Genomic DNA, 12,004 nt, shown 5'->3' on the forward strand with positions numbered 1-12,004 from the left:
CTCAGACATGCAAAATGGAAATTATGCATTGGTTGGTTGGCTTTTTAAACTAAAATGTGTTTTTTTAGGCCAACAAGGGAATCATCTTAACATCAAATTGTTATTTGATTTTATTAGATTGTTAATAGAAGACTAAAGAGTGCAAAATGGGTTAAGATTCAGATTGGTTTTGTTCTGTGAAATTGGAGGTTGCCTCTCAGTTAAATAACATTGGAGAATGAGTATGAGAATTTACTCCTTAGTTGATAATTGAAAGTCACAAGTATTTATTTTTTCCTACTCCTTGTATCTAAACAAGGTTAAATACTAGCATTCACTTGGTATAACTGTCCTGTTATTTATTTCCAAAATAAGTTTATTAGTAAATAATTATTAAAGCCACCTTTGCCATTAGTATGTGGAAGTTTTCAATTATATGACAGATGATGTGCTGGGTAGCTTTAAATAAAAATGCCAGCCAGACAACTTAATCCACCACCTTTTAAAAAACATTGTAGATAAATTTTGTTCAGGAAGCACAAGTTGCATGGTAAAATTTTTGTTTTAGATCATTTCCATTAGAAATAGTAAGCTATTGAAAGGAATAGAAGTAACCTTTAACACAAAAAGCAAGCTAAGGTCAATATAATGAAAAAATAAGTGGTTATGAAATATCATGTGAATGTGGGGCAGGATTTCTAAGTCCTTATTCAACAATTTGTGAGGAATAACCTCTCTTTCTAAGGAGGAGATACATAAGAGCAGAGGGCCAGCCCGTTAAGTCCTCAGGACACAGGGTATTTTGTGAATAGCTGTAAGTTGTTTAGCATTGACTTTAGGTATTTTCAGGGCTGATATCTCTAACAAATAATCTTACTAAATTAACGAAGTTGCCATACATTTATTTGAAAGGTTCTTTTAAATATACTATTGTAAACTTCAGTGTTCCCAAATGGACTTTATGTGGGGAACTAATTAAGTCACTTCTGAATTTAAGATTTTTTTAAATCATAGGAAACAGATAAAATGAACCAGTGATTATCTTTACTATTAATGGGAAAGGCAATGAATGTACCCAAAATAATGGTTTTGGGTTTACACTAAGACAGATCATCCATTTCATAGCCTGTTGCTTTTATTTACTTCTTAATTTTTAAAATTAAGGAATAATTTATATACAACAAAATTCACCCTCCTTAGGGTAGAATTCTGAGTTTTGACAATTGCATATAGTCATGTAACCACCACCACAATAAGTGACTTTTTTTTTAAAGAAAAAATGTATTTATCTTGCCCTTTTGTAATCAATCAGTCCCTCTCCACATCACCAGCTACTTCAGATTTATTTTCTGCCCTATAGGCTTCTTTTTTCCAGAATGTCATATAGAATTATATATATGTAGCCTTTTAAGTTGGCTTCTTTCTTTTTATGTTTCAAGTTTTTATAATGTAATATTGGTTTCGGGAGTAGAATTTAGTGATTCATCACTTAGATATAACACCCAGTGCTCATCACAAGTGCCTTCCTTAATACCCATCACCCATTTAGCCCATTCCCCCCCAGCTCCCCTCCAGCAACCCTCAATTTGTTCTCTGTCATTAAGAGTCCATTTTATGGTTTGCCTCCCTTTTTTTTTTTTAATCTCCCTTCCCTATGATCATCTGTTTTATTTCTTAAATTCCACTTATGAGTGAAATCCTATGGCACTTGTCTTTCTCGGACTTATTTCGCTTAGCATAATACATTCTAGCTCCATCCACATTGTTGCAAATGGCAAGATTTCATTCTTTTTGATGGCTGAATAATATTCCATATATATATGTATATATGTGTATACACACACACACAGCCCACATCTTTTGCGGGGGGAGGGATAGAGGGAGACAAAGAGAATCTTAAGCCGGCTCCATGCCCAGGGTGGAGCCCGAGGTGGAGCTGGATCTCACAACCCTGAGATCATGACCTGAGCTGAAACTGAGAGTCAGACACTTAACCGACTGAGCCACCCAGGGGCCCCTTACCACATCTTCTTTATCCATTTATCAGTTGATGGACAGTTGGGCTCTTTCTATAATTTGGCTATTGTTGATAACTCTGCTATAAGCATCGGGGTGCATGTGCCCCTTTGAATCAGTATTTTTGTATCCTTTGGGTAAGTACCTAGTTGTGCAATTGCTGGGTCATAAGGTAGTTCTATTTTTATGAGTTGGCTTCTTTCTAATGCACAAGTGAGTGTCCTTAGTTGATTCCTTCTTATTGCTCAGTGTTATGCCATTGCATAGATTTACCAGTTTGCTTATCCATTCACTAATTGAAGGATGAATGGGTGTTACCAGCTTTTGGTGACTATGAATAAAAGCCCCTGTAAACATTCCTATACAGATTTTTGTGTGAATGTAAGTATTCATTTCACTTGGTTAAGTACCTTGGAGTGTGATTGCTGGGGCATATGGAAGTGCATGTTTAACTTTGTAAGAAACTTCCCTGGCTACTATTGGGTAGCTTAGAATTTAGTACAAGTTTGTGGTAGATGCTGAATATAATCACAGATTACCACTTGTGGACAATGAGAGTTGATAATAGTTATACTTTATTTTAATTATCACTTACTAGCTGCAAATCATGTTTTGGTTTTCTGCCTTTCATCTATAAAAATTCAAAAGCGATTCCATTATATCTTAATTTATTGTACAAAAGTGAATTTAATTTTTTAAAGGTTGTTATTTTACTAGCGTTATGGCCAAAATTTTTAACCTCTTAAACCTTGTTTTGGGGCACCTGGGTGGCTTAGTTGTTAAGTGTCTGCCTTCGGCTCAGGTCATGATCCCAGGATCCTGGGATCAAGCCCCGCATTGGGCTCCCTGCTCAGCGGGAAGCCTGCTTCTCCCTCTCCCACTCCCCCTGCTTGTGTTCCCTCTCTCGCTGTGTCTCTCTCTGTCAAATAAATAAATAAAATCTTTAAAAAAACAAAAAAACCCTCGTTTTCTCTTCTACAAAATGGGAATTACTATTTCCTACCTTACCTGTATTATTCCTTTTACAGAAGATTCTGTAAAATAGTGATAAATTATTAATACCTTGCAGTGAGGATTTAATGAAATGCTGCATGGAAAGTGCCTAGCAGTACCTGGCACAAAGTAAATGTTAACTATAAAAAAAAGAAAAGCTATTTATTTGTTTGAAAACCAAACCTGAATTTATAATTTAAACGTTGCTATCAAAGCTCAGAAAGCACAGAAGTTGGGGCATTTTTATGACAGGGAAATGTTCTGTTTTTTACATTACTGAAATTTGCCAAGCTTAAGTGGTCTTGGAATCAAATATAGACAGTTTTCCTGCCACAGTGAAATTTAAACACATGGGTGGAGTTTGCAAAGGAAATAAAAGACAATTCAGATTTCTTCTTTCTTTGACTTCTTTTCTCCATGTTTCTAATTATCTTTTTTTTTAAGATTTTTTTTTTTTATTCATTTGACAGAGAGAGAGAGCATGAGCTGGGGAGAGGGGGAGAGGGAGAAGCAGGCTCCCCGCTGAGCCAGGAGCCTGATGTGGGGCTCCGTCCCAGGACCCCGGGATCATGACCTGAGCCGAAGGCAGATGCTCAACGACTGAGCCACCCAGGCACCCCTCTAATTATCTATTCTTTTTAGATGAGTTGTAAAACCTACTCATGCCTAATATATAAATAGATTTTTTTTTATGAAGAATTAAGTTGATAACCCTCACTTCCTGGTGAGCAAATGGAAGTTACTGTGAGTCTCATTTGAATGAGTACATAGCCCTTCATACCTCATCCTGAACATTGCCCTCCTGCCTTGACACTGAGCAATGCCTAAGCAGGTGCAAGGGAACCAGAGCTTTAGGCCATCAGTGAGTGAGTCAAGACTCCAGATAGGCAAATCTCTGCCCCAGTGGTTCTCCCAGTGTGGTCCCTGACGTGCAGTCCCAGACCGGCAGTGTCTGTGTCACTTGGGAGCGTGTTAGAAAGGTAGATCCTGGAGCTCCACCACAGACTGTTGAATTCAACTCTGGAGATAGGATTAGGCAACATATGTCTTAAAATGCCATCCAGGTGATTTGATGCAACTGGAGTGTGACAGTGATTGCGTGTGGACACCCTGAGGAGGGGATTGGAGAGATTATTTCCAACCATGAGAGTGATGTCTGTGTAGCCTGTTACTTCATTGTGATTTTATATTTTTATTGACATTTTCTAATATTTCAGGGGATCAGGAATTTTTAAAGTACTTATTGAATGATACAAACTTATAAAGATATATAAAAATGAGTGATAAATATTATACCAGCCAACAAGTGTTCTGAAATAACCTATAAAACTTGGTTTCCTTAGGAAATCTGTGAGTAGTATTTATTCGCCAAGCTCAATAAGCTGTGCTAAAATGGAAGGTTGAAGTGGCAGAATAACATTTGTGATCCTTCAAAATGACATTTTAACATCTTAAGCCTGTGAATCCTGGATCTGTAACCTCTTCAGTCCAAGGCATGGACCCAGTTAAAGTGGAAACAAACTGTTTTCATGTTGGCTTTTTTAGAGCATTACTAATAGTTAAGGAATTAGTCAGTTTATAAACCATCCTATTCCCAAACGTATTTCTAGTTCACTTGAAGCTTCCATGTGTCTCCGTTGTTGTTTATTTTACCATAATAAATAGAAGTCTCTCCATCTTCAGATACTTGGCCTCATGAAAAGCACTGCAGCAGCCCTTCCTCTGGGGAGGTGTGGCATATTACGCATGAGGTTGTCTTTGAGCAGTTAAGGTCTAAGAATGCCCTGAAGTAAACAGTGCCTTGGTGCAGGCTCCTGGCTGATCCTGTGTGTGATCTGCAGTCTTCCAGAGGCTTTAAAGCCGGGAGTGAGATTTTTATCTCATGATCATTAAAAGAGTAAAGTCAAATATTTTATCAAACCCAAGTAGACTAATTATCAGTATATATGAAGTCATGTCCACTGATCAAGGTAAGTGGTTTCATTTTCTAGTGTATCTTTCTTCTGTTTCTTTATAGTGTGTGTGGTCAGTTGATAATACAGCATGCAGAGGGACATACAAGTGGCAGAGTGTGGTTTTGTTTTAATGTTAAGAATAAGGTTCACGTTATTTTCAACTTTAACATTAAAATATGTACTAGATTCAAGGTTTTTGGCTCTTTCAAGAGGCGTCTTTTGGGTTACCAAAGTACAAATTTGTTTAAGTTCTGTTTCTCTGACTCATTCTTACTAACATTAGAACAGTTTGAAAATTCAGTCAGTAAGGAGAGGAATGCAGAGAAAGAAAGCAAGAATTTTCTTTTTTTCTTTTCCTTCCGTTTCTGTTGTGAACAAAGCTCACAAATGTTTACCACTAATCCTTTTCTAGTGCTACTGCATGGAGCAGCGTTCTGTTCAAACAACCCCCCCACCATCCCAGTCTGCTTGTTTTAGTAAAGTTCAAGGGACTGAGTGTTCTGGGTTTTACATATTAGATAACATAGTAGAGCTAGGCATGGATTTGGTTTTTTTTTTTTTTAATTGTTAGTGGTATTGAGCCACTGTTGTTTTCCTCCAGTGTTCTAGAGAGCATATAAATGGGAAATTGACTTTCAAAGAGGAATGAAATTCTACTGTGTGGTAGAAATATAATCATGTGACAGGAAATTTCTGCTAAAAATATTTTTTAAGACTGAAATGGGTTCATTTTGTGTAGCTATTTTCCCATTGTTTCTGCATGGATATAAACCCTCCTGAAGAATGCGTCCATTGCTAAACAAGATGAGCTTTACCTTCATAGTTACCAAGATTCTCTTCCTTCTGACATCGCTCCTTCCTTCTTGTGGCCTAAGTGGGGTTTGCACTGAGTGTGGAAGCCCAAGGGTGGGGTTGGTCATGGTACTGCAGCAAGAACCTGAGGCTCCTTTCTGGAGCTGCACAGCCTTGGCTGGCTCTGCTCCCAGGTTCCAGGAGTTGCTAGAGATTAAGCAGCCCAGTCCGTGTCTGCCCTGCTTCCTCTGTCGTCTAGGTGGAAGCCTTGATTCTTTCGTGGGGCTTCCACTCTTCTTGCATAAATAATTTCAGAGTTCATGTCCTCTCTCCATGGTTTACCATCATATTCTAAATATGCAAGTATTTTTTAAAGTGACAAGTATTTTCTTTCTCCATTACTGAAGTTCTCTCTTTGCGTGAAATAGCTTCTGTCTCTTCTCATTCCATCTTCAAACAGTTAGGGATGATTGGGAATCAATAGGGAACTGATCTTCCCTCCTGGAAGGCAGTTCTTAAATGGAGAGAGAACTACTAGAATTTTCTGCTCTGATGCACATCTCCCTATAGTGAGTGACCACTGTTGAAATGTGGGCTTCAGAAGTTCCTTTTACGGTTTTTAAACTGAAAGGACAGTAATGGAGCACTTCCTGCCCACACCAATGGTTTATTTCGTTGCTATTACATTGTCTAAGAAAACATTTTATGCATGCATATTTAGTGTACATGTTATTTTGTAAAAGTTTTATCTTCTTTTAATGACTGGAAGAAATTTTCCTTTTTAAAACCTATACTTACAGGCAAACTCACATGGAAACTGAAAAGTGAAAAATAGTGTGATGAACGACTCAGTAGCAAGTATTATTTAATCTTTGCAGGGATGATAATATGGTCTTCATTTCATAGTCATCCAAAATATATGTAACTTACATTGTGATCCAAGAGTAGGATTTATACTTGCCCAGTTCTCCTTAGACACTAGAACACCATTCATCCAAAAAATAAAAAGGCCTTTTCCTTGGTGCCTGTAGACCTTATCCCTACTCCCTTTCTGATCTGCCCTCTGATAATCTTTACTCTCTGTGTTCTTTGTTGTTTATAAAATAGGGAGCCAATTTTTACTGGCCCGAAATATATTTTTAAAGGTCTTCACTCTGTAATTCTCTGCGTTGTCCCCTACCACAGTACCTCTAAGCCCTGTTTAGATCAGATCCTTCTAAGATTATTCGCCCTCTGCTAATTGACCAAGGGTCTGTAGTCGGTCCTATGTTGAAGCAGCAGAAGGAAAATGCCTATGAGGAGGAAAATAGTGTTCGCCTTGGAGGTTGGTCATTTTACGTGTGGTTATTGAAGCCTGGCCTGGGGAAAACCTCTCGTTCTCCTCTTAGAGAATGAATATAGACAAGATTTTCTTTTTTTAAAAAAAGATTTTATTTATTTGAGAGAGAGAGAGAGACAGGGGCATGTACCCGCACGCTCATGTGCATGAGTGGGGGGGCAGAGGGAGAAGGAGAAGCGGACTCCCCGCTGAGCACGGAGCCCCACATGGAGCTCAATCCCAGGACCCTGAGATCACAACCTGAGCCGAAATCAGATGCTTAACCGACTGAGCCACCGAGGCACCCCCAAGATTTATTTTTAACTAAAAAAAAAAAAAAAAATCCCACTAAGTCATTGTGGCCTTCTCCATGTCATCGTGTAGCAACTCTTACTTCTTAGGCTCTGGCGGAAGACCTTAGTCTTCGTTCAGTCTTTTTCCTCTTATATCCAATCTGTCAACAAATCTTGCTTCAAGAGACCTCAAACTGACCATGTTTTAATGTCTCCCCTGCTGCCTCACTGGTTCAAGCCACACTCAAGTTTTCCTTGGATTATTCCAATAACTTCCTATCTGCGTTTGACCTCCTGCAGTCTGTTCTGCACCCAGCAGCCTGAGTGCTCCTTTAAAAATGGAAAACAGGGACGCCTGGGTGGCTCAGTTGGTTAAGCATCTGCCTTCAGCTCAGGTCACAATCTCAGGGTTCTGGGATTGAGTCCCACGTTGGGCTCCCTGCTTGGCGGGGGTCTGCTTCTCCCTCTACCTGATCTGCCTGCCACTCCCCCTGCTTGTGCTCTCTCTCTCTCTCTCTCTCTCACAAATAAATAAATAAAATCTTTTTTAAAAAAATGGAGGGGCACCTGAGTGGCTCAGTCAGTTAAGCATCTGCCTTCGGCTCAGGTCATGATCCTGGGGTCCTAAGATCGAGCCCCACATCGGGCTCCCTGCTTGGCGGGGAGTCTACTTCTCCCTGTGCCTCTCCCCTTGGCTTGTGCTCTCTCTCTCTCTCTCTCTCTCAAATAAATAAAAGAAAAAAAAAATGGAAAACAGATCATGGTCTCTCCTCTGCTTTACGGCCCTTCAGTGGATTCCCAGCTCTGTCAGAGGAATAGCCTCTGTCCTCTCAGGGATAGACCAGGTCCTGCCTGTCCTGGCTCTGACCTCTACTGTTAACTCTGACCTCGATGCCAAATGTACTCCCTGCTCATTCTTATCTATCCTTTCTCCCCCCACCCCCATGTTGTCTCTTACTTCTTCCTGAACATATCTACTGTGCAACTACGTTAGCACTTTTGTAGTTTTATCCTTTGCTTGAATGTTAATCCCCCAAATATTTGTGTGTCTCACTCTCTTCAGGTCCACTCAACTGTCACCTGATTGGGGAAGCTTTTCTTGAACTGCCCCATCCAACAGCCCTCTGTCTCCTTTACTCATCTTTGTTTTCCTCATAGCTCTTTTTGCCATCTAGCATTTATATAAATGTATTTTTTATTGTGTTGTTCACTGTTCTATCTCTAGGGCCTAGAACAGTAACTGATATATACTGGGTGCTTTGTTAATATTTGTTATATGAATGAGTACATTTCTTTTTTTTTTTTTTTTTTAAGATTTTATTTATTTATTTGACAGAGAGAGACAGTGAGAGAGGGAACACAAGCAGGGGGAGTGGGAGAGGGAGAAGCAGGCTTCCTGCGGAGCAGGGAGCCTGATACGGGGCTCGATCCCAAGACCCTGGGATCATGACCTGAGCCGAAGGCAGACGCTTAACGACTGAGCCACCCAGGCGCCCCTGAATGAGTACATTTCTAATACTTGTGACCTTTTCTGTTAGGAAATTTAAAGCTAAATGAGCAGGAATATAGAGAAGTTAATAAATTATACATATTTGTAGTGTTCTCCATTTCTTCCCCTCAATTCGCTTCATAGAGTAAATATTCTGCTTATTAGTTTCTGGTCTTCCCTGTTAAGCAGAATCTGAGTCATGAGTGTCTTTCCGTTGGAAGTCTGGAGGTCAAGTTGATCACGTTAAAAAGAACAAAGAAAAAGGGAGAATGACACTGAAGTCATAGATGGGCTCAATAAGTGGTTTTGGATTATGAATTACAGGGCTCTGTTGGAGAGAGAAAATAGATGGGAGAAGTTTTGGGGTGTGAGACCAAGAAATTTGGGGAACCACTTGCATGGAGAAAATTATGGCAAGATGACAATAAAATGTTTAAGATGTTTTATTACATATTAAGGATGTGCTTTCCCCACTTTCTTTTTCTTGTTTTTTTCCTCCTGCATTTAAGGCATTTAACTTTGAAATTCTCCCAAAGGAGGAAAATAGGAAAAGAATGAAGTTAATATAAAATGTAACAGTGTAGGGGCGCCTGGGTGGCTCAGTCTTTAAGCGTCTGCCTTTGGCTCAGGTCATGATCCCGGGGTTCTGGGATCAAGCCCCGCATCGGGCTCCCTGCTCCACGGGAAGCCTGCTTCTCCCTCCCCCACTCCCCCTGCTTGTGTTCCCTCTCTCGCTGTATTTCTCTCTGTCAAATAAATAAATAAAATCTTTAAAATAATGTAACAATCTAGAAATGTTTCCTCTTAATAAGTTCTTGTAAAGCTTGATTTAAAGGGAGTAGAAAACCAATTCATGGATTAAAGTGTGAGAATTATTTATGTGTTTATACTTCATCCAGTTTCTTTCCAAATTCATCTGGATAATTGGAAATTGACCTGCATTTTAAAATTTATAACCAGCAGTTAAATTCTATGAACTGTTATTTGCAATATGCTAATATATTTATTTGAGTAATAATAATGATACATTGTTGGGTCACATGACTTCTTAGAAAAATGAAATCTATTTTGAGTATAATAAAAAGAAGTATATAAAGCTTGAAAAGGATTATTTTTGTGACTTTGTAAATGTAAGCCCCCTAATGACTATTGAACTGGTGAAGTTACCAATTTATATAGAATATCACCAGTTTTTCTCTTTTCACATTGCCCAATAAAAATTTTTTCTTGATTTACTTCTATCAGAGTTGCTAATTTAGAGTGGAAAATAGCAAAATAGTGAATGAAAATATTGAGCAAAGAAGATATTTTTTGTACTTCTTTAGTCTAAAATTCATTAACTTATTTAGATACAGGAGAATGGTAAGGAGACATGCTTAGAGATAGGGAACATAACTGTACAGTAGTCCCCCTTCATCCATGGTTTCGCAAGCAGATGATCCTTCTTCTGATGTGTCTTCAGAAGGTCAGTAGTAGCCTAACAGTATGTCACAATACCTGTGTCATTCACCTCACATCAGCTCATTGTGCAGGCATTTTATCATCCCACACATCATCACAAGAAGAAGGGTGAATATGGAACAGTAAGGTATTTTGAGAGAGCTCACTCACTCACATAACTTGGTATAGTATAATTGTTCTATCTTATTGCTAATCTCTAACTGTGCCTAAGGTATCAAACCTTATAGGTATGTATGTATAGGAAAGAGAGTAAATATAGAATTCAGTACCATTTGCAGTTTCAGGCATCCACCCAAGGTCTTAACATATCCCCTGTGGATAAAGGGGGGGGCAGGGAACTACTGTATTCACTAGACCCAATTCTCTTTTTAAAGATTTCATCTTATTTATTTGACAGAGAGAGGGAGAGGGAGAAGATGCGGGACTCGATCCCAAGACCCCTAGATCATGACCTGAGCCAAAGGCAGACACTTAACCAACTGAGCCACCCAGGCGTCCCTCACTAGACCCAATTCTAAAAACCTTTTAATATTCCTGCCTTCAAGGAAGTTTAAGTATGCCTCCACATAGACACAGATAAAAGCAGTGACTCTACCTGACAAATGTAATAGTATAGATACAAAATATGTTTTTGGAGAACAGAAAAGGAGGAACAGCTGACTGTTTGATTCAAGGAAATTTCCTCAAAAAAGTGACATTGGAACTAGATTAATATGTCTGACAAGAGACTGTTAAGCTAAGGGAACCAACATAGGCAAAAACATACAGAGACATAAGAAAAGAATATGTTCCAGGAATGGAGAAGATAGGAGTGTGGCTAGAGCTTTGGGTTGTGTGTGGCTGTGAGTAGATAGACATGAAACCTTTACAGGTAGACTGATGGCTAATGCTGAGATCTCTGATGGTGAAGAGTCTTTTATGCAAATTAGAGTTTTTTTCCTATGGGTCTTGCAGTTCCGTTAAAGGATTTTAAGCAAGGGGAGGAATAAGATTGGTTATATCATGGAATGAATAAAATAAAATTTTTCTTTGTAGGAACAATCCTCTTAGATATAACTAACCATGACATATATAATGCAGTTTTAAAATTCAGAATTAGAAAAGTGGTTATATTTGGTGAATTGGCTTATTTTTCTTCCTTCCTCTGTCAGCCAGGAAAAAAAAAAAAAAGGAAATAATAGAAAAGCTAGATGGAATATTTGCTTTTTAAGTTTTGCATGACTGAAACAATCCCCTACACTGTTAGAAGCTAAACACACAGTGCTATTGTGCTCCTGCTCTAGAACCCAGCCAGGGAAAAATACGAGGCCGCAGGGCCTGCTGGTCTGATTACACAGCAGGGAAAGCAAGTATCTAACTTGTTAAGCTGTTAAATATTAAATTTTTAGTAAAATGGGATTTTTATTAATGTTTGTCTTGAAAGGGTATTGATATAAAAAAGTGGGTTGGGATAGATTAGAGACTGTCTCCAAACCTCTTTGTAGAAAGTCACCTACCTACCTTGTCAGATTTTTAAAAAATTGCCACTCTTCAAACAGAAGTACTGAGGTCCACATACTACCTACCTGTGACCCATACCTAAGCAGTGACACTAGAGAAGTAAAACTTTCTCTAATTTATAAAGGTAAGTAACTTTCTCATAGTCACAAAGTAAATAGTCATGTCAAAACTTTGGCCTTTTACTAATTTACCCTCTTTTCTCTTAGGA

At 38.7% G+C, this 12,004-nt stretch overlaps 1 protein-coding gene across 9 annotated transcripts in view; it reads left to right on the forward strand.

Moving 5' to 3' along the window:
- The window catches only part of FGD4 (FYVE, RhoGEF and PH domain containing 4), a 211,653-nt gene that overhangs the window by 108,978 nt on the left and 90,671 nt on the right, over positions 1-12,004 (forward strand). For 2 of the 9 annotated variants that reach the window (XM_078075873.1, XM_078075869.1), the window contains exon 1: positions 4,764-4,958. The exons of the other annotated variants lie outside the window; for them this stretch is intronic. Coding sequence is in view for 1 of the 2 variants with exons in the window: in XM_078075869.1 (XP_077931995.1) it covers positions 4,871-4,958 (88 nt within the window). In the remaining variant the exon portion in view is untranslated. Of the gene's footprint in view, positions 1-4,763; positions 4,959-12,004 lie in introns of those variants that run through there. 9 annotated transcript variants of the gene reach the window in all.

This window comes from Halichoerus grypus, chromosome 6 (assembly GCF_964656455.1).
Source record: "Halichoerus grypus chromosome 6, mHalGry1.hap1.1, whole genome shotgun sequence".
NCBI classification, from domain to species: Eukaryota; Metazoa; Chordata; class Mammalia; order Carnivora; family Phocidae; genus Halichoerus; species Halichoerus grypus.